Consider the following 22238-nt stretch of genomic DNA (forward strand, 5'->3'; position numbering starts at 1 on the left):
GCTGCCATGCTAGCGTTTGAGCAGCCGCTGTGTTAACTGTGTGGGACTTCTCCCAGGAGAAGGGGCCTCCTGATCTTGCAGAGCTTTGACTGGTTGTTTGGAAAGGGGTCTCTCACTACAGCTCTGGAAACGTGTCCCGTACCTTCTCCCGACATAGCTTCTGTGCTTGCTTTAACTTGGCCGCAGCTTCGATGTGCTCCGTTCGGTTGTGTTCTTCTACATTAAGAGCCCGCTGCGTGTGGAGGAGGCTGGTTTGCAGGAGCTCATTCCCACCACGTGGTGGCCAAACCGCTTCACCAAGGAGGTGAGTAAGGGCACATCCACTAAGGAGACTGAAGAAATTTTGTAACTTGCTGTCCCCATCATTTTCTGGCTGAGGAAATCGGATGGCCCATGTTTCCAGCTGTGTTAGCACTGGTGGACTCCGCAGAGCTGTGTGAGAGCTGTAGCGTCTCCGTTTCCCTGTCATCCTTATTGTCCCCTTAGAGGGGACGTTTGGGGTGTGTTGCTCAGGACAGGGGAGGGGGACAGTTTTCTGTGTCAACAGATTTGGAAGGGAACTTCACAGTGTCTAAGGAATTACAGGTTGACCTGTGTGTCTGCAAAAGCTGTCCTGCCCTTGCTCATTACAAAGCCAGGGAAGGCCTGTTTAGGTGTGCTGCCAGCTGCAGTCACGTACTTGCGCATTGTTTCTTTCTGGTCTCCCTTTGGCAAGACGTCTTCCCCATGCAGTGGTCTCCTACTAATCAGTGTCTGTCCCCCAACCAGGGCAAGGAGAGTAAGGAGGTGAAGGAGGAGAGTGCTGAGGAGAGACTGAGGCGGCGGGCATATGAAAGAGGCTGCCAGCGGCTCAAGAAACGCATTGAAGGTCTGTGAGGAGGGAGGGAAATTGCGAAGGTCCCATACCTTTTGTGCCACCAGGGAGACCGGCCCTTGAGCTGTTTCCAAATCCCCTTCACGACCTGAAGTCCAGCTGTGTTTGTGCCAGGACAGGCTGTGCGGCAGAGGCGGGGGCCAGCCGTGCTGTTATTTGGTGGAAGGGTGTGAGTGCTGGGACCCCGCTGCACAGGCTTGCAGCATCCCACCGTGGGACACGAGCAAACTGAAATTCCCCTTTAGGGGCATTGTTTATTAGCTGTGGATGAATTTATTGCTAGGTGACGGAGGAAAAAATTCTCACAGTGATGGGATTAGCATTTTGCTGGCACCGGTCCTTTCTGGGCCCCCTCTGCTGAGGAGGTAGCCTTTCTCCTGGGGACAGGGTACACAGCTGGGGTTAATATGGGTAGTTGCTCTCCAGTGCTTGGTTTCTGATGGCAGACGTGTCCCTATTTTAGTGGTGGAAGGTCTCCAGGTTCAGATTCTGAAGCTGCTGCTGAACAACAAGGACAGAGGAGGGGTAAGTGCTCTGTGGATCTTTTGCTACAGTATCTCCACATCACAGTGCTTGTCAGGTCTAGGTTTACCACCTGCTTTTCCTCCTGCCAGGGGGAAGCCTCCAGGTACATCTTCCTAAACAAATTCCGCAAGTTTCTTCAGGAGAACGCTAGCAACAGAGGGGTAAGTCAGAGGGCCGGCCTTCCTGCAAGCCTCACCCTGAGAGCTCTCTGGCACCTTCAGGCTGGGAGCTCTGCCCTTTTGGCTGGGCTGCTTCCAGCAGTTGATCAGCTGAGGTCTGGATATGGCAGGGAGTGGGGAGGAGGGAGAAGATCTGAGGCTAGAAACCAGGCAGCTTATCCAAGTCCTGTGCAGTGATTTATGGGAAAGCAGTCCTTGGGAACAGCCTTGGGTGGGAGCTGAACGTCCTCCTAAAACCTCAGGGGGAGCACAGCTGTGGAGTGCTCTGCCACAGCTGGCCTGCTGGCTTTGCCATCTTCGCTGCTTAGGTGGGGACTGTTCTTCTGGCCCTGGATCAGGCTGTTGGCCTGCAGCTTTGGGAGGTAGGCATGCACTGTTGCAGGAAACCCTTTCTTCACCTGCATCTCTGTGTTCATGATCAGCCCCATCTTTCATGGTGGAGCATGTGGTATCCATCCTCCTCTGTCAGACCAGCTTGTTGTTTCAGCGCCCAGGACTTTCTAGAGGTGGAAACTGCTGCCTACCATCAGGGCTGGGCTCTCTCCCAGTGCTGGAAGCTAGAGATAATATCAAGGCTGAAGTTTCTGCCTGCCCCATGTGGCCACTGGGACTAAGATGCACTTTCACACCTGCCCTGATGGCTGAACTCTCATCCTTGCCCTAGAACTTGACTGTGTTGTGCCCGCCAGAGTACATGGTGTGCTTCCTGCACCGCCTTATCGCTGCCCTGCGTTTCTTCTGGGATGGCCACAAGGCAAAGACCCCTGCCGCACTGAGCAGTGAAGGTAAGGCCTGGAGGAGAAGCTTTGGGGACATTTCTGTGGTTAGGACAAGGTTTGCCTCTTGGCAGTGCTCTGCAGGATGCTGGAATTTTTGTGTTTCTCATGGGTGCTTGAGCGTTCTGTCACCCTGTGTCCGTAGTTCCCAGTCGCCCTGGGAAATTCCTGTGTGCAGATCTATTCCAGTTAACATCCAGACCTGAGCCTTGCAAAGGGGCACCTGTAGTGTTTGCTGGTTTCCCCTGTACGCTCTGGAGCAGAGTCCAATATTGATTATGGGTCTGTAGGAGGGAGCTCAGTGATCCCGTAGTCAAAGTTTAGGGGAAGATATTTGTCTGTTTTCATGGTTCCCAGACTGTGGGATTAAGGGGAAACCAAGTCAGTACTAGTTGCTTTCCTACCCTCAAACCCCACCTTGCCTGGCCTGCCATCATCTGCTTGGCACTCCCTTTGCTTACTTTAGGCCGACCCTTTCTTTAGACTCAGCAGTGCCTTACAATCCTTGTGGGACTAAGTGACAGAGCTGGAGCAGCCAGGTGGAGAGCTGCCAAGTTTTCTGGTGATCCAGTTCCCCCCAGTGACTGTGGCTGGGAGGGAGGAAGTGCTGGGACGCTTGTTGTCGATGGCCATTGGTTGCTCCCGTTCCTGCGTGGATCTAATGGTTGCTTCATTGTGGAGATCACCTCTGCCTTATGGCTTGCACCAATGGCTTGTGCTTTTATGACGACAAAAGTTGTCACTAAATGTTAGTCCAGGCTGGGCCCTGGGGTCTGTCTTAGGAGGGCTTACATGTCTGCGTGGGTCTTTTGCATGGGACTCGTGGAAAAAACAAATCTCCTTCTCTGCTTTAGAGGCGTACGTCCCTCCTCAACTCTTCTATAATGGGAAGGTGGATTATTTTGACCTTCAGCGACTTGGAGGTCTCCTGTCTCATCTTAAGAAGACTCTGAAAGGTAAGTGCTCTCATTTCCAATACCTGCATCCAGGTGCTGGCTGGAGTTCACCCAAGAGACATCCCAGGGAGGGAGCCGTGGGTAATGAATTGTGATTAAATTTAAGGAGAGGAGACTTGAATTTTAATGAGATGCAAATTACACTGAAGAAGACACCATCCCTCTTGGGTGGAGCATCCTTTAAGTTAAGAGTTTGCTGTTTATATCCCTGAATGGGGCCTGTGGCAGGTGGAGGGAAGGGGGTAGTCTGGGAATACCCTCTGGTGTGGTGCTCTTGCTGCACCACAGCTGAGGGCTGGGAGCTGTCAAAGCGCTGACCATCAGCCTGGCTCTGCAGGGTGTGAAGGATGTCCAGGATTTAATTGCTGTACCACTCCGGGCAAGCAATAGCAGCCCTGTGTATGTACTGCAGCTGCGTGTTTGTATGCAGCACGCTGCTCTGGCAATAGATTTTCAAAGTCTTCCTTTTGGAAGGGTTAGAAACCCCTTGCTGTTCAGTCAGACTTGGTTTGTCTCTGGTTTCTGGCTAATGTGGCAGTTGCCTTTGGCTCATTGAGACATTTTCCCTGTCTCAAGTGGATCCCTGGCTGTTCAAAATTAGATTACTTAATTTGAGAACTATGTAATCTCCTCTGGTCTCTTACCAAGGTCTTCCTGGCCAGCTTTAAAGACAGGGCTATGGACTAGAGGACACGTTGTTCAGGCTTTGTACAGCGTAGCCGTCAGCGCAGCCTTCCTCTGGGCTGAGAATGGTTTCTGGTCTGAGTCTCAGTCCTAGTGACTTGAGGACATATCATGGGACAGCATTGAAGAGCTGGATGCTTAAAAAATGGTCTCAGGTCCTGAGTTTCCTTCCCTACGCTAGTCCAGTTTGGCCCTGGTGGTTGTCTCCTAGTTCCTCAGTTATTCTATTTGTTGCTGGTAGGACCAGCAATAGAAATGGGTCCTGGGTGGGCAGCACCCGTCGCTGCTTGATCTCTGCTATGTTGGCAACAGCAGACCTATTCCATGTAAGGAAGCTGGGGGGAAGGTGGGCTTGTTCTGATGCAGCATCCAACTTCACTGGCTGCTTCTCTACTGCCGAGAAGCAGGAAAGAGGATGAGCCTAGGGCTGCCTCATGGGAAGCAAAGGGTGACTCTTGCATTCATGGCTGCTTTGGTGTGCTCTGTGCAGATGACCTGGCTGCAAAAGCCAATGTCCTGATAGACCCTGCAGAGCTGCAGGCAGTGACTATGGACGATCTCGATGAAGATGAGGAGTCGGCAACATCGGCGGCACAGGTGAGCCATGTACTGTTGTTCGCCTGCGGGGGCCCTGGCGCCAGGGCAGCAAGCTCAGCCTCTGGCTAGAAAAGCTTTGCTTTAGAGGAAGGCAGTGTCTGGGCCAGGACTGTAACCGGCCCATGGGCAGTCAGATAAACAGGTGCACTTGCATGAGGGTCACTGGAGATCAGCAAGGTCCTGGATGCACCGAGTTTGAGCAGCCAAATTTTCTTTGCTCTGCTCTCTCACTACCCACTGATCTGAGTATGCCCCTTCCCCTCCATGGCAGCTCTTGATGCTTGCATTTGAAAGGGTGCAAGGCAACTGCAGACAGAGCAGCTTCTTGCTGTGCAGATCTGCTGCTTGTACCTGGCATGGGCCCTTAGAGGAAGGAACATCCATTTGCTAACCTGGCACTGCTGGCCCAACCATGATAGGAAGGGTATCTGCTCACCTTCCAGTGGCCACTGTGCATCTGTACCAACATCTTTGCAGGAACAAGGGAGGAATAGCGGGCAGCCAAACAGCTAAAACTGTTTCTCCCTTAATTTCTTTTCAGTCTCAGCGTCCCTCTGCCGCCCTGGCCATTGGTGGAGCTCTCGCTAGACCTGGCTGGCTCAGCTCCCCCACCCTGGGCCGTGCCAACCGCTTCCTCAGCACGGCGGCCGTCAGCCTGATGAACCCGCGTCGGCCTCTTGGCACCCTGGAGAAGATCAAAGTGCGCACGCTAAGTGTGGAGCAGCGGACAGAGGAGGACAGTGAGTACTTCTGCTGTGTGCTACCGTGGCCCAGGTGGTCCCTGGGAGAATGGTGTCTTCCAGCTCCCAGAGCAATAAATTGCTTTCCTCCCAAGACGAAAGCAATCTACTTACTGCCAGCATTGCTCCTTCCCGTTCTCAGAACGTGCTGACACCCACAAGTCCACAGTTAACCACTTTGCCATCCTGAACGTGACACTGATGCTGTCACTCTCTGCTTGTAAGAAGATGCTGCCTTGGTTCCTGCAAGCGCAGTGAGACTTTGCAGGGAGGTAGTTCAAAGGCAGCTGTAGCAACGCTTGCTCTGAACACAGACCAGCCGGAGGATGGTGTGTGCAGTAGCAGCACCGTTGCTGTTGGGGCAGGCCTCTGAAGCATGTACAGGGCTCAAGGAAGTGGGGCTTACGTGGCCTGGGTCTGTTTGAACAGATCTGGCAGGTCAGCCTGGTGCAGGCAGTGAGATGGGAATGGTGTGTTAGTGTATCTAGTGAATCTAGTGACATGGGCTGGGAAGGAGCACTGTGTTACAGAGGCACAGCAGGGCTTTGGCTTCAGAGAGGTGCAGGCAGAAGCTGAGGTGCCAAAATGCCTTGCTGAGAACTTCTCTCCTGTCTTGGGGATGCATTTGCAGTTGAAGGCAGCCATGGAAATGAGGGTCTCTTACTGGGCAGACCCCCAGAGGAGCCGGACCAGCCCATCACAGAGAACTCCCTCCTGGAAGTCCTGGATGGGATAGTGATGATGTACAACCTCAGTGTCCACCAGCAGCTTGGGAAGGTAAGCAGCCCATGCTATGCAGGAATCCATTTCCCTGACCTCCATGCTTCTACACTGAATCTCTGTTTTCTGCTTATTCAGTGATTGTGTATGCCCTTTCCTTTCCTCCTAACCCCCTTGGGGGATCTGGTTGCATGCTTACATGTCTAGGGGAAAAAATACCCTCGTTTATTGTTGCTTGTTTTTCAGATGGTTGGTGTGTCAGATGATGTGAATGAATATGCCATGGCACTGAAAGACACAGAGGAAAAAATCAGCCGCTGCCCAAAGAGGGTAAGTGTCTCTGGACTCCCAGCTTCCTTCTCTGGTAGAGCCTCACTATCTAGCAAAAATCACAGCGGGTGATTTCCAGCCTTGGAGTGGCCAGTGTCTTGGAGGGGGTAGTAGCCCATGCCTGGAGCTGGCAGCTGCATGTCATACTGTCCCAACCCATTGTACCACTGCCTCAAGGAACAGAGGGGCTGAAGCTACTATGTGCTGCAGGCACCTCTGAGCCAGTCTCCTGGGATGGGGACCCTCCAGTGCTGGACTTTGGACACATCTGTCCTATTCCAGCTGCCGGTGACAGCGTATCTGACGATGCATTAAAAAAGCATCCCTGACAGCCGTTGACCCTAAGCTGCTGCCCATACTGGACCAGCATCTGCATCAGGCCTTGTGGGCTGCAGCTGAGATGGATAAGTGCTCTTTATAGCACTGCTTCCCACTCCCTCTGCAGAAAGGCTGCTGACCCCTTTCCCTCCTGCCAGTACTCCCTAGCTAGCGCCAAGGTGGCATTTGCTTTTGCATTGTTTATCCCTCTCCGAAAAAGGATGCTGCAAATGGGAATGACATCCGCCCACACATCTCTGCACTTTTTTCAGAGGAGAGACATCCACGAGGAACTGCTGAAGAGCCAAAAGGTCTTCTCCGAGAAGCTCAATCACCTAAGCCGACGCCTCGCCTGGATAAATGTCACCATTTATTCAAAGGTGGGCAGAAGCATAACGTGAGCAGTTCAGAGGAGACTGAGCAAGTGTGCCTCTGTATCTGTGCTGCTCAGCTCACATGTCACAAGTGTCATTCTCCCTGGTGTTGGAGCAATGCCTATGATCTGTGGGGCTTGTTTCTTCCCTTCTTGTGTGTCAGAGACTCCTTCCTAGGCCTGGACCCCATCCTGTCCCAGGCTTGGTCCCATAGTGTTTGTTAGGACACAGCCCAGTCTTCTGAGCTGGGCCTGATGCCCCAAGGCTTTCCCTTGGGGCATCAGGCCTCTGCACCGCAGACAGGAGAGGTTCAGCTCTCAGGGCACGTCTAGAGGACAGAGGCTACTGTGAACCATTTCCCTGAGCTGTGGTGTGCATCGCAGGGGGGTCTCGCTAGTGCTGCTCTTCCTGAAATCTGCAGGATCCAAGCCTAGGGTTTTTTGTTCAGGTGTTCTCCCCTTCTTCACTTGGTTCCCACATAGAGAGAGTGCATTCTGCATTTAGTAATGCAGTGACTGCACAGGTTGTCCCTTCTTCCCTGCATTCACCATTTTCCAGGATAAAGTCTCTGGTCTGTTTTCTCATGAGCAGTTTGTGCTCTTATGCTCTGCAGATCTCTTCTTCCTGTCGCCCCTTGCACATTGCCATGCCCCATCTGTGTTTGTAGTTTTTTTGCACTGGGGAAGAAGACACATTTCCCTGAACGTGCAGTGGCAGCAGGGTCTCTGCGTGTGTCTCAGGATGTAAACAGGGAGGGGAAGAGTGGTAGCTCCTCTGGACACGCCTGGCAGAGCTGCAGTGGCTGATCCTGACTCACGTGCTCTTTGCTCATCCCCTCGTTCACTCCCAGAGCGGGACTGCAAGGCACAGTGCTGCGCTGCAGAAGCTCTCCAGCTGCATTAGCGTAGCCCATGCTTGCCAGAAAATAAACCTTTCTTCCCGGACTGCTCTTGAAAGGCTGAGGGACATTAGCAGTGTGCATTGCAGGGATTGCTGTGATGGCCCATGCAGAAACACTGTTCGTGTCTCTAGATGATCTGTTGTCATATTAAATGCAGGTACCCGCCTCCCATCAGGAGTGCAGTGTCACCTTTCTGGATGAATCAGCAGCATCTGGGAGTGAAGGTTACAGCCTTCCCCGCTTGTGCTCCTGCCTTGGTCTGCTTGGCCGGCAGGGAGAGCAGGTCACTAGCTGGCTCTGGCTGTGAAATGTGCCTCGGGAGCAGAGTGAGCTTGCTCTGGAGAGGAGTGTGGCTGCACGGAGGAGCTTGTCCGTACTGCCTGTACCTTCAGGGCTCCGTCTCACAGCTGTCACAGGTGCCTGCAGTTGCCCGGTGGAGACATCCACCCGGCAGGCTCCTGCGTCCCTGGGACTTGTGTGCAACGGAGGGACGCATCTGTACGAGTGTTGCAGGCACTGCTGATGCTGATGGAGAGAAAGAGACTGGTTCTGTCTAGAGGTGAAGTCCTGCTCTGTGCTGAGGCGTCAGAGCACGGGAGAGGCTGCTTCTTCCTCGGGGGAATTAGTCACTAGTTTATTCTGAGCTGTGGGATTCAAGGGTAGACGAAAGGGAGCGCTACAGCTTAAAAACACTCTTAGTTTTAAAGTAGATAATCCTGTCTTCAAAACATCCCCGTGGGAAGACCATTTCAGCTTATTTTATTATGACACTGTATTTATCCATCACACTGTGGATAATCACATCTTTTGTTGTATCCTCTTGGGGTAGGCTTTCTTCTAGCTTGGCAATACCTGAGATTACTTTTTGAGATTATCAAGTCTTAATAAAACCAAATGCAGCTTTCTTTACCTTAATGTATTCTGCACAATTGCTTTTTATACTGAAAGCAACAGTTGAGCTGAGATGTGTGTCGGTGTCAAGATAAAGATGTCTTTTGGTCAATTTAGTTGATTTACACTAGTTCAGTCTAATTTACAGAACAAACCCATGTAAATCTCCCAAAGTGGCTTTTCTAAAGAAAAGCCACTAAGCAGGTGAAATCACCTATTTCCACCTCTAATTTTAATTTTTTTTCATTAGAAGTGTAACCCTCCTCCATCTATTTTTATGCAATTGCTATTGCTGACGTTATTTCTTGGCATTGCAGGATACGAAATAATAATTCCTATTTTTATGGCTTTGTTGGTGCTGATTTTTATGGCTTAAAGTTATGTAGATGCCCTTAAATTTCCTGTTTTTAACTTAGGACCCCCTGAGTTTTGCTTAGAGAAGCAAGAGGCCGATGTTCCTCAGGACATTAAATCTGGTTGAATGGCTGGCACAGAATCCAAAAGGCTGTGGCCACCTATTGCAAAGATCTGAGTTGGTATGAGCTTTAAGCCTGTTCCCATTTAATTCCTACAAAGGACCAGCTTGCTTTCCAGCAGCTTTATGCTGTGTTTGCTAGTGCCTGCCTTCCTTCAGCCAGTGTACTTGGAATAAAAACTAGCACGCCTTTTTTGCCATCCGGCCTGTGTGGTCAGATACGTCCTACCAAGGAGTAGTTCTTGGAGGGTTTCAAGGCTCAGTGAGATAAAGCCATCTGATGTCATGCTGGTTATAGCTGTGCTCTGAGCTTGAGGCTGGTGTAGAGATCTCTGGTTGTTCCTTCCACCTAATGCTTCTGTGAGTCTGCGAAGAGACTGAACGGCACAGATCTGGTTAATGAACTTAGAGCAGTGGTCTGAGGAACGTCTTAGACATGGAGATGTTTCTGAGGTCTAAGCATGGTGCCGACTGTTGCATTTCTCCAAAGAGAAGCTGGGCAAAACTGAATGGGGATTGTTGTGTTCTCTCTGGCCAGGAGAAGATGCAGGATATATATTGGCTGCTGCGAGTGTGCATCCGCACCATCGAGCATGGCGACAGGACGGGCTCACTTTTCGCTTTCATGCCAGAGTTCTACCTCAGCGTGGCTATGAACAGCTACAGCGCACTCAAGAACTACTTTAGCCCTGTAAACAGCATGGAGGAACTTCCAGGTAAGGGGATGGGGAGGCCTTGCTAATTCTGGCCTGATAAAGTCTAAAGCAAGCCACATCCTTATGGTGAAATAGTGGTAGTTGGGCATCATGCCTTCTGTGTCCTTTCCTGGTTGTGAGGTGCTGCACCAGTATATTGGCTGTGTGCTGCGGGGCAGGCGCTGAGTGCTGTTCCTTGAGTAGGTGCCCGATGGTGAGCCGTGACCGTTGCTGAGCTTAAGCAGGGAGCCCATGCCTTGCCCGAAGTTGTCGCAGCATTGGCTCTAGTGAAAATCACTGGCAGCTATGGATTTTGTTTCCAAGGAAGCACCAGGAATGGGCTGGGATGCTGGAAGATGTGATTGCCCTGGCACTGCATGCCACTGCCTGCTGGTCTCTGGGTGAGGGAAAACGTGCTGTGAGTGCAGGAATTAGGACTGCTTTCAAATGTCCCTGGAATTTGGATATGTTCCTGTGGAGATGACCACCCACTTGACGCCAAGAGTCTGTGTTTAGGTGGATTCCCTCTGTGCACGTTCTGTGCTTTTCCTGACTAAATGATCCCAGCGAGCTCTTAGCAAATTGTTCTGTGCTTTCCAGAGCCCGCGAAGGTAAGAAGAGCTTCTGTTCCCACCAAGACATAGCTAAAGTGTACACATCCGTTAAGTGGGGGCTGTGCCTGCTGTTCAGGGAGCAGTAGAATTAAACGGTAGCAGATTTCTTCAGGGCCTGCAGGCTGGACATGGCTTTTCTGTGTAGATCTAGGGTGTTATTTGTGTTGCTCAGCCTCTTCTGCACTAGGCATCTCTCCCTTGCCGTCCAACTCTGTTGCATGGTTTTATCTGTCTCCGAGTAACTGTTTTAGACTCTGCAGACTGAGGCGAGTGGCTCTGTTGGAGATGAATGTGCTTTCCCAGCTGTCTGCTTTGGCAACTAGACAAAACTGCAAAGTTAGCTGTAGCAGGAACGAATCCCGTGGCCTGTGCCATGTCCACAGGAATGCTGGGACCACAGGGCTGCCCATCAGGCCGTTGGCGTGACCCCTGCTCCCTCCTTCTCTTTGCAGGCTACGAAGAGACCCTGATGCGCCTCGCTGCCATCCTGGCCAAGCATTTTGCTGACTCAAGAATTGTGGGCACGGGTAAAGCTGCACTCCTCTGCTTTGGGGTGATAATGTTGCAGGTCTGGCTGGTCCCACTGCCAGTGGCTCACCAGACTTCTGTTGGGATCTACCTGCTGAATCTGTTGAGTGCTTTATGCCTCCACGTACAAAGGGAGGCTGGGCACTGCCGTTGTCCGGTGTGTCCTGCTTATTCCAGGGTTAGATACATGACCTAGGGTACCCTTTTGAGAGCAGGACTTACATCCCAACTACTTGCTTGTCAAATCTGGGGTTACTTCTTAGCTGCCTGAGCACAGGCATGCTCTCCTATGGGACAGCTGGGACAGCGAGCCTCTGTAAGTGCGTGTGGGTGCTCAGGTGCTCCCTGGCATGCTGCGTGTCCTGGGATGCCTGGCCTAACCCCTTCTCATTCCTCAACAGACATCCGGGACTCCCTGATGCAGGCGTTGGCCAGCTATGTCTGCTACCCCCACTCGCTGCGTGCTGTAGAGAGGATCCCAGAAGAGCAGTAAGTGCTGCCCTGCCTGTTCCCAGGGAGCTGGGGCAGGGCTGGGGTGGTGGCAGAGCTGAGTGGGGGAGCAGGCAGGCTGCCAAGCACCAGGAGCTGCAGCAGGGTGCTGGAGTTGGTTTGGGGAGCCTCCTATCACCCTTACACCAGTGGCTTTGCTCTGTCCCAGCTCCGTGGGTCCTACCGTGGGTCCTGTTTAATCCCGTGTCCCCAAACCCTTTGTGGCTGACCTATGTCTTTCATCTGGCAGGCGGATCTCCATGATGAAGAACCTTCTGGCTCCCTATGAGCAGCGACCCTGGGCACAGACCAACTGGATCCTCGTCAGGCTGTGGCGGGTGAGTGTCCTGCGTCCCTGCCCCTCTCGCCGTCTGGGGCTGGATGGACACTGAGCATTGCACTTTCCAGTAGCAGCAAAATCCAACTGGTTTCCAGCCTCTAAGATCTTTCCTTATCTCTTTTACCAGGGCTGTGGCTTTGGATACAGATATACACGGCTCCCACACCTGCTGAAAACCAAGCCTGAGGATGCCAGCCTCCCCAGCCTGCAGAGTGAGTGGGGCAGGGGATTGACACTCGGGATTGTGATGGGTGGTGAGGGAGGACTGGCCTCTTCCCTAGCAGCCGTCCCTACCGTGGGCCAGGCCAGCTGGTGAGATGGCTGCTGAAGTAAGGGGATCCTGGCCAAATATCCAGGCCTGACCTTTGCAGCCAGCGTTTCCTTTCCTGGACATCCCCAGTCTCTCTGCACTGGCTGGTGACTCTTTCGCTTGCTGGGTGGTGGGTTAGATCCATCATGAGGAGGGGTTCTGCCCTTCAAGGGAGAGGAGAGAGGCCCAGGGCTGCATCCTTACCAGAGCTTTACCTCAAAATGTAAGCCTGGGAGAAGGCTCTCTGATGTCCTCACCGAGCAGCTGCTGTGGAGGAGCGTTGGCAAGTACGCCAAGCGGTAGGAACCCTGTGAGAGGCAGTGGGTGCCCGAGGAGGCAGGGCACTGGAGAAGTTTGCAAACAGGGGGTGTTTTAACCAGGCATCTCTCTCGGAGCCTGGCAGAGCCTGTCCTGCCTTTGGCATGGCAATTTGGTTCTCAGCACTGTCACCAAAATGAGGGGTTTTGTGGCTCTGTTGCGGCTGAGAAAGACGTGGGGAGGAGAAGGTACCTTTCTTGAGCTGAAGGACACGTCCCCAGCTTCACCCTTGCAGAGTCTGGGCCTGTCTGGATACATTCCAGACCCCCCTCTGCTCTGGACAAGGCTTTGTGCCGGACCTTGCTCCTGGAGAGCTGCCCGGGGAGGGGGGACAGAGGGTGCTGCAGCTTGACATGGGCAGACGGCATGTGGAGGTGCATGCTAATCCCCGTCTGGTGGGGAGAGCTGCCTGTCGCTGTTTTAACGGCACTCTTGTTCTCTTTCTCTCTCCTGCCCGTGGGTGCCCAGGAGATCTCTCTGTTGCTAGTTTCCAGCGTAAGTTTGTTGTGTGACCCTCTCTTGTCTGGTGAAGTAGCTTTAGAGAGCTCCCTCCTTTCCCTCTTCTGTCTAGAGACACCCTTCTTTGGGGGGCAGAGGGCTTCACACAATGGTCGCTTTGCTCAGTCACGTCCCTGGGAGATGCCAGGGGGACCGGTGCCCACATGGCAGTCTCTGAGGCTGTGTCATGGACCCTCTTTTGCACCTATTTTATCAGGGTTACCTCTGGGGTCAGAACCCTGCCGCAGCCCTCTCGTCCTTGGAGGACGATGGGGAAGCCCTGGTACATACGCAGGAGGGACCTCGTGACTGTCCCCTCACCCTCCTACCGCACAAGCAAGCCCCCGAGTGGCTGCCACCAGTCCCGTGGGACAGTGACTGAGCTCCCCCCATCTCTGGATGGCTCCGCAAAGTCTGAGCCTGGAGTGGGCTGGGCTGGCTACTGGGGACTTGCTCCTGGGATTGCTATTTTAAGGCGCAACCAAATCAATAATGAATGCTGATTTAATTGAAGAGGGACATGGGACTCAGAGGTGTCCTTGAGATGCTGCCCAGGGAAGGAGGAGGAGATGACACCCCCCCCCCGCCTTCCCACCCATCAGTCTTCACCTTGTTGCAGTTTGAGCGTTGGCAGGGACAACGGGACAAACTGCTGAGCTGAGAGAAGTCCCTGTTTGTCTGGGTCTGCTTCTGTAGGCCAGTCTGAAGGGAGCTTGGGCAAATGCCTCTTCTCTGGTGCTCCAGCCTCTCCTGCTTTGGGGATGCTTCCTTGGAGGACTCTGCACAGGAGGCAAAGGTGGGCTGGCGCTGCCTTGCAATACCCATGAAACACGCAGAGCACAGACCACCTCGTCTCCTTACGCTGCGTTTTGCCCGTGCTCACCAATGGTGAGCAACGAGATGGCTGCCTGGGTTAGCCCAGGGGGGAGGAGGAGAGGCTCAGAAAGGCCGTGTGTGTGTTCCTGCCTGCTCCCTGAGTTGATCCTTAGCCCCGCTGGCACCAAACGGCTCTCGTGCAGGCAGGGCTCTGCCTCCAGTTTGGCTCCTGAGAGCAGATGGGGACTCTGTTCAGAGGCGGGGGCAGTTCTGGTCGGCAGCTGCTGTAGGAACTTGCTTTGCTTTCATCGTGGCTTATAGGCAAGGCCGGGTGCTGTTACGGCACGCACACGGTGAGCAGCAGCGGTGGCCCTGTGCCAGGCCCAGCCTGTCTTGCTTTCACCAAGCTGCAGGGTGGCTTCAGGTTGCAGCACAGGGCTCCTCTGCCCCAGGCCTTCTGCCCACGCATCCATCAAGCGGTGGAGGGTGGGTGGGACCGTGAGATTATCTAGCTGAGCTGTTGTGCGATGTGGGACAGAGAATTCACCTATGTCCTCTTCCCAAGTCCAGCAAATTGCCTAAGGTAAAGAAGTCTTTCAGGAAGAAATCCTGTCTCGATCTGACAACAGCAAAAGCATCAGCTGGTGGCAGCTGAACTGTCCAAACCCTTCTGATCGTGGTTCCTCACCCTCAGAAATGAATCTATCACTTTTTCCTAATGGGAAACCTATCCTCACCTCATCTTCTGTCTTCAACTGCTGCTGCTCTGTCTTTCTCTGCTGGGTTAAACTCTGTGCATGACAACATTTTATTCTTCAAAAGTGCTTGTGTACCAGGGTAAACTCACTCTTTGGTCCTTTTTAATGGTGAAAAGAAAGTGTAGCCTCTGTGTCTTATTCAGGAAGAGGTTTTGCTTTTCTTTGAGTGCCGGTGTTCACCCTTTCCATGTTTTTAGCAGCCCCAGAGTTGCCAGTGTCATGCTGGCTAGAACGCCTTCTTAATCTGCTGGTCAGGGAGCCAAAACGTGCATTAGCCTGTTTGCCAGCGCTTTGCTCTGGAGGCATGCGTGAGTCCCAGGCACGCGCTGGTGTGTCCTGATGCCTTGTACTCGACCTTACTGACATCTCATTCCCTGAATGCAGCTTGCTTTCCTTCTGCCTCACCCTGCAACGCTCCCTTTGGTCCTCTCTAAATACATCCTTGAACGGGCACGGTTTACCGGTGACGTGGCCCGCTGCATCCCCCGCTTACCTCTTTCACTGCTGTTTCATCAGGCCGACAGCCACAGCCACAGAGCGGCAGCTGTGTCACATTTACATCTGGATCCTTTCAAAAACTCAAATTAGCGTTGGGTGGAACTGCTTTGCTTCTGAATCTGCTCCATTTTGGGCTTTCCTCCTCTGTCCTCCCAGCTCTACTGTAGATGCTGCAGCATCCAGAGCCCCCCTTGGGCTGCTGACCAAGAAGTCTCACAAATAGCCCTGTTATAAATCTTCCTGGGTCATTAGCAAACTATAAAGTACATAATTATCTTCCTGTGATGAAAGTACCTGACCCTGCTTCTTTACAATTATCTAGTAGGAGCACTTATTGAAGGCTTCCACTCTGTCTGCTTTATTAATTTTTAACTCTATCTATTAATGGGCCTATGCTACTGTTAGATTTTCTCCCATTACTAGTTTTTTTTAATAATTCTGCTAGATTTTTTTCCTATAGTTGAAGAAACTTTGCATGTAGCGTGGCTAGTCATGGATGTTTCTTTTATGTCTTCTCCTTCTCTTACCCCTTTTCTCCTTGTTTTCATCAACTGCTGGCTATGTTTGATTATGTTCACTTTACCTTTTACATTTTCACTTATGTCTTGGCTTCATCCTGGTCTCAGTGAACCTTTTAACCCAAGTGCTTGCTGTAGCACTGGGGCTTTCTGGCTGCCTAATAATCTTCTTAAAGAACTCGGTGTTTTTGTTCGCTATTTCCCCCCACACACCTAGATTTTTTGTTTTTTCCCTCTGACTATTTTGCTTCTATTTTTGCGAGGAAGTTTCAGTTGTGGAAACATCAGATATATCTGTAACCACTTGGGGCCACGCTCTGTTGCCCACATTAAATGTGTTGAGGTCATAATTTCTGGCCTTGGAAACCCACCAACTTCTGTTCCAATGACTGATCTTTATCTGTCATAATGAAGACGAAGCCAAGATTGAGTGGCTTTTGTATTAGGGAGTTACAAGTTTTCGAAACCCTAATGACATACTATTGCGAGGATCAAGGAAGTAACCACATCAGTGAGTATCCACAGACTCCCTACGAAAAGACGTCCCTGTCTGAAATGGCACGCGTAAGGGCTGTGTCGTTACCCAGGAGGGCGGTCGTATCTGAGACGCGAAGGAGGTGAGTGGGAATGCCTCAGCAAAGGTGAACATCTTGCACGTGAAGATGAACACAGCACCAGGGCTAGGTTTCTGGATACCACTAATGATTGCCCCATGAAGAACCTCATCTGGGAACTCATGCAAGGGACAAAGCCGCTCTTGCTGTATTCCAGGCCTGGTTCCTTATGTTGCTTTCACAGAGTAGCAGTGATTGCAGTGTCTTTAGATTCAGAATCCTCTTGGGAGCAACAAAAGCCAAGGAAGTCCATTTTTTCCTGGTGTTAGCTTAAAACCTTAAAAAAACCTACGTAACTGTGGAGAAGTTTGACAAGAGGCACCGCTTTTAATGCTTTTATAGACTGACACAGTCTTTGCCAGCAGCAGGGAAAGCATTTAAGAACCTAGAATTGGAGGTTTGGAGCAAATTCACACCACTTATTGGAAAAAGACCATGAGGAAATAGTAATTGGCTAAAAATCAGGATAAAGCAAGTTATTACAAGCATAAGAGCATCCTTCAAAAAGCCAAAGCTGCCTTCAAATGAGGTAAACTTTGGCTGGGTGATTCATTTTGAGATCTGCCCTGACTTGAAATGTTGGTAAAAGAGGCTTTGGCGACAGACCAACAGGACAATCCGTGAGGAGTGGTGATCCTTGCCTAGAACTGCTTCGGCACTTGAAGGCTGGAAGGGGGCTTAATAAAAAGCACTTTTTACACGTTGAGGGGAGGCTGGGGAAAAGAAGACACAAAAAACTCAACCCTACAAAAGGACCTTCCAATTCTGAATGAGTGGGAGAGAACACATAAATGGAATTCAGCATCGCCAGATGTAGAGTAGTGAATGTGAAGGGAAACTGTGATTAAAAATCAGAGCATAACCCTTAGAGACAAGATTGCAGGGTGGGCTCCCTGGGACCTGTCTGTGCACTCTTCTGAGAAAAGAGCCACAGTATCTCAGGTGTGACCTCCCCAGGGCCAAGCAGAGGGGTGAGCAGATCACCTCCCCTTGATCTGCTCAGCACATCCTCCTGCCATCACCCACCTCGTAGTTGTAGTGAGAGCCCTCACCTGTCCAAGCTGGTGTCCTACAAAACCCCTTTAACAGTGCTCAGACCGTTGTTTCCCAGCCAGGATGGATATTTGGGGTCATTCTTCCCCAGATGCAGAATTTCCTCCTTCTTGTCGAATATGATCAGTTTTTTTGTCCCAGTCCTCAAGTTTCTCAGGGTGCCTCTAGCGCATTGGACAAAGCTCCTCATTTAGTGTCATCTGCAAATTTGGTAAGGGTGTGCTGTGCCACATCGCCCGTCGCTGACGGAGAAGACGACGAGGTGGGCTCCAGTGTTGATTCCTGGGCTTCTCCACTTGTGCCTTGCGACCAGCAAGTTCCTGAGGATCTTGAACTGTAATTCTTACAAAAGGGTTATCTTTGAACTGTCATCCTGTTGTAATCTTCTGGAAAATATCAGCTTGATGCCCAGTCAAAGGAACAAATTACACAACAGCAATTATGAGAAAAGGAGAACAGAACAAAACCCAAACCACGTTATGCCTTTGTGCAAACCTGCCACACGCTTGTGGTTTGGAAGCTGCGTGCGCTTCTCATTCCACCTCTCCAAAGAGAACCTGGGAGAACCGGCAAGGCTCGGGGAGGGATGGTGAAGGGGACAAAGATGTGGCGGTTTCTGTACGAGAAACTGCACAGGCTGGGGCTGTTCCCATTCAAAAGACTATCATAAAGGTCTGAAATCATGGCTGGCTGGAGGAAGTGACTGCAGAGCAGCATCTCTCTGTCTCTCCCACCAGAAGGAGGGGGCTGCAAAGAATAAATATTATCAAATAAAGCAAGTAGGAGCCAAGCTCAAATCCGAATTCCTCCCGCCGCACACAATTGAGCTGTGAAATGTTGCTCCAGGACACATTCAATGCTAAAGGCTTACACAGTTTCAGGGGACGCTGGGCAAGAAATCCACTGAGGATCACTAAATACATAAAAAGGACGTCTGGCCTGGGCAGTCCCTGAGCCACGTGTAGCCAAGGGCTGGGGAGAACTTGTGGGTGGGAGTAGGACATCAAAGACGTTTGTCGTGATGAAATCCCTCCCGAAGATGTGCTTTTAGGCAGGATCAAAGTCAGGGCGCTGGCCTGCCTGGAGTGATTTTGCACTGTGAGACGTCAGCGCGCATCCTCCGTAACAACAGAAGGTCATGGCAATTATTAGTGGGTATTTACAGAATAATTTGTCCTGTTCCCATTTGAGCTGATGGTCTCCTGCCATCCCCCTCTGGTTTTGCTAATCCCAGCTAGCAATCTGCCGGTAGTTACGCCTCGCTTCTCGGTCCCTAGGGATGTGATGGAGGTCTCCGCGTGTTTCCTTTGCCCGTGCTGGCCTTTCGAGCAGGCTGCCACCCCAAAGACCCTCTGCAGTCACAGCACGGCTGTGCCGGTGCTGCCAGAGTTTCCACCTGCTCTTACTTACTAATAGTTTCTAGTAGAGGGAAAAGTAGTTGGATTTTTTTTTTTTTCTTACACTTGGTGAATCTGTTCAAGTTTCTTTCTCCAAGCCCTGAATTTTAGTCTGTGGTTTGAACTCTGGTAACCTTCCCGGTGAGAAGCATCCATCCCATTTGTGCCCCCCCCTCCTTTCCCTGCCGGTGCACGGGGACCGGCACGCCACACAGCCCTAACTCTGTGTTTCCCAGCTGCTGGGTCTGACCCCGTCTGTGCTCTTGATAGTGAAAAAGCCCAGAGGCGAGATGCCACGTACCACAGGGATGTGTCTGTGCTTGGGCTGAACCTGGCCGGGGAGCCTGCTGAGCACACAGCCAGCCTCAGCTCCATGCAGAGACCTCTTAGCAGTGGGATTTGGTAGGTGCCTTCCTCCCCAGACGCAGGCAGGCACGGCCACATGAGGCCAGGGGTGGCCGTGCAGGCTCCAGGCAGCTGCCGCACTGCTATCAGGAGCAATTAATGCTGAGCTGACCGTGGGCCTCTGCAGAGGCGAGCAGGAAGGGCGCTGAGCTGCAGGACAGTGCTCTCGTGCACATGGGCAGCAATGAGCACGCAGGGCTCTTCCCTGGTTAATTCAGGCTGGCATTGCAAAAAAGCGCTTGGAGGCCCAACAGGCGAGATCTCTGCTCATAATAGTCCTTGCCCCCCACCCACGGCCGCTCTGGGACCAGGCCACTGAAGCTGTTGCTGTCTGGTTTCAGAGCCGTGTCCCTCCACCTTGCTGCAGCGGCACATGGCAGACCTGCTCCGCAGTGACCGTGACCTGGCCCCCAGCTTCCTCAACAGTGTCCTCAACCAGCTGAACTGGGCTTTCTCCGAGTTCATCGGCATGATTCAGGAGGTTAGTGTGCTGCCCGGGGCTGTGGTGTCCGGCACTCGATGGGTGCCCGTGTCCCGCACGCAGCGAGGTTCGAGACACGACTCGTGGGGCTGGGAGTGCAGCGATTCCTTGGCACGCCTGGGAGCTGAGCTGGGCCGGGGGTCGCGGCCCTCTTGGGAAGGGGCACGTTGTTAAGCTGTCTCCCTCGCTTGGCAGATCCAGCAGGCAGCAGAGCGCTTGGAGAGGAACTTTGTGGACAGCCGCCAGCTGAAGGTGTGCGCCACCTGCTTTGACCTGTCGGTGAGCTTGCTCAGGGTGCTGGAAATGACCGTCACGCTGGCGCCGGAGATCTTTCTCGACTGGAATCGCCCGTCGTCAGAACTGCTGCTTCGGAGGCTCGCCCAGGTATCATCCTTTTGGGAGGTGTGAAGAAGTGTCCTCCGAAGGGGCGTGGGGGGCCCTCTGCCCTCTCTCCAGATGTGCTATGAAGTGGGGGCTCCTGCTGCAAATGCTGTAGTACTTAAAGCTGCTACAGCAAACCTAGCTGCTGCAGAACAAGTGGTGCTCCCTAAAATCGCTACATGGCAACTGCTCCCCTCCTTTGCAACTAGTCTGGCCACAGCTGATTTCTACCTCTACCGGGGGGGAGGATGACAGTCTCTTAAATCTTCCTTCAGAGGGGCTATGCCCAGTTTCTTCCACCCAGTAAATGCTGAATACTCCTGTGACAAGCAATGCTATAAAATTTGGAGAGGAGGTGTGGTACATCTGAGCAAGAACTATAGAGAGTATAGCTGGCTTCACAGGGCACACGCCCCAATGTTTGGGCAGGCATCTTGGTCCTTTGTCCCTCAGTCCTAGACTATGGTACCAAACGTCTCCGCTTCCCTGCTGGGGTGACCAGGAGAGCCCCATTCCAACCCGCAACACCCCTTAGGATCCAGTAAATTAATTCTAAAGCATGAGCAACCCTGGAAAGCCCTGAGGACATGCAACTGCTCTTGTATGAGCCGGCCTGGTGGAGAACAGTCATATACCTTACCTATACCGCAAGGGTTGGGTTGCTCCAAGGGTTGAGGCTCAGGGCTCTGAGCAGATGAGGCAAAGCCAGACACAGTGGGGTCTAGTATGGCAATCTTGAGGGAAGCGCTCAGCCTGGGATCCCGGGATTTTCCCTGTGCAAGGAGGAAAGTGAGGGGCCCTTAGCAGGTGGTTTAGGCAAGCTGGGGAATAGGCAGCAGAGAGCAGGGTGCTGCAGCATCCCCCTCGCATCCTGGTGCTGCCACGAAGCTGTGCCCCAGCGCTGAACATGCCCACAGAGGGGTGCAGGGTTCTGCTCTTCGTGCATGAGGGTGACAGGAAGAGGGATGCTGCGTCTGAGAGCCGGTGCACAGCTTGCAGCAGTTGTGTCAAGCCTGGAGCGGTCCCCGCTCATCCCACTGGGGGTTTGGGTGAGAGCTAATGGTGGCTAATTAAGTGTCTTTACAGTTGATTCCTTCTGTGCTGGTCATAGGCAGAAATCTCTGCCTGCGGTGATGCTCTGTCAAGCAGAGAAGCAGATATTGGTCTCTGCGCTCATCCTGTGCTTCAGGGCTGGTAGGTCTGTCTTGCTGCCAGCTCCAGGCAGGGCAGGACCTGGACTGTGCTTCACCCCACTGACACTGCTTCCGCCCAGCAGCAGCTGCCAGCTCGCTCTTCACGGGCTGTGGCTGTCCTAGGGACTGTAGCTTCTGCTTGCCAAGAGCTTTTAGCCACAGAAGTAGCTTGGCATCTGTAGGTTGGATTCAGATTTGGGTGGAAGATGCTGAGATTCAGGTGTCTTGACCTCAGACTGACTCTTCCCTGGGAGGTTTGGGTCTGGTACAACCACTGCGGTGTGGTACCACCTCCCTCTGTGCCAGGGCCAAGCTAGGACACTGCTGCGAGCCTCCCTCTGTGCATCCACCAGCTCCCAGGCACCGAGCCCGACCTATAAGGATGTGCTGCCCCAAAGCATGCCCTTTGGATGCTGCTCACAGGAAGGCTCATCCAGAAAATATAAACCCTCTCTGCTTTTCCCTCCACAGCTCTTGAACCAGGTGCTGAACCGTGTGACAGCTGAAAGGAACTTGTTTGACAGAGTGGTCAACCTCCGTCTGCCAGGTGAGTCCACGCACTGACGCCCTGTCCCTCTCCATTGAAAACATGCTGGAGGCATGTCCCTGGGAGCTGGGGGATGGCGTGTGCTGAAGGTCGGCGCAGAGGTGTATGGGATCAGACCTCAGGCCTGCCACATCCCTGGCTGGGAAGCCAGCCTGGTGCCGTGGACTGCCACAGAAGTGCTGTCTTCAGAAGACATGTAAATCCTCCAGGCAGACCTTTGCTTTGATGCTCTTCCTAGGCCCTTAGCCTCTGTCTGCCCAGCAGCTCCGGTTCCCCCCAGGATCTCTGTCCTTACGAGGCAGCTGATGCACGGGTCTGGCTGTCTGTGGTGGAAGTGGCAGCCGTGCTGTGCTTGGGGGGGGTATCTTGCTAGGTATTGATGTGACACAGGTTAGGTGGGAGCTGTTTGAAAGGCTCAAAGCCCTGGACAGATTGCAGTTTAGGT

At 52.5% G+C, this 22238-nt stretch overlaps 1 protein-coding gene across 2 annotated transcripts in view; it reads left to right on the forward strand.

The window, feature by feature from the left end:
- Nucleotides 1-22238, forward strand: part of RNF123 (ring finger protein 123) — a 52154-nt gene that overhangs the window by 15652 nt on the left and 14264 nt on the right. For both annotated transcript variants that reach the window (XM_075514312.1, XM_075514313.1), the window contains exons 16-34: nucleotides 187-304; nucleotides 769-868; nucleotides 1338-1399; nucleotides 1489-1560; nucleotides 2243-2363; nucleotides 3209-3310; nucleotides 4485-4591; nucleotides 5133-5331; nucleotides 5963-6108; nucleotides 6298-6381; nucleotides 6972-7079; nucleotides 9879-10056; nucleotides 11102-11176; nucleotides 11579-11666; nucleotides 11917-12004; nucleotides 12134-12218; nucleotides 19533-19672; nucleotides 19868-20056; nucleotides 21718-21793. In XM_075514312.1, coding sequence (XP_075370427.1) covers nucleotides 187-304; nucleotides 769-868; nucleotides 1338-1399; nucleotides 1489-1560; nucleotides 2243-2363; nucleotides 3209-3310; nucleotides 4485-4591; nucleotides 5133-5331; nucleotides 5963-6108; nucleotides 6298-6381; nucleotides 6972-7079; nucleotides 9879-10056; nucleotides 11102-11176; nucleotides 11579-11666; nucleotides 11917-12004; nucleotides 12134-12218; nucleotides 19533-19672; nucleotides 19868-20056; nucleotides 21718-21793 — 2138 coding nt within the window. The remainder of the gene's footprint in view (nucleotides 1-186; nucleotides 305-768; nucleotides 869-1337; nucleotides 1400-1488; nucleotides 1561-2242; nucleotides 2364-3208; nucleotides 3311-4484; nucleotides 4592-5132; nucleotides 5332-5962; nucleotides 6109-6297; nucleotides 6382-6971; nucleotides 7080-9878; nucleotides 10057-11101; nucleotides 11177-11578; nucleotides 11667-11916; nucleotides 12005-12133; nucleotides 12219-19532; nucleotides 19673-19867; nucleotides 20057-21717; nucleotides 21794-22238) is intronic.

This window comes from Mycteria americana, chromosome 11, assembly GCF_035582795.1.
Source record: "Mycteria americana isolate JAX WOST 10 ecotype Jacksonville Zoo and Gardens chromosome 11, USCA_MyAme_1.0, whole genome shotgun sequence".
Taxonomy (NCBI): Eukaryota; Metazoa; Chordata; class Aves; order Ciconiiformes; family Ciconiidae; genus Mycteria; species Mycteria americana.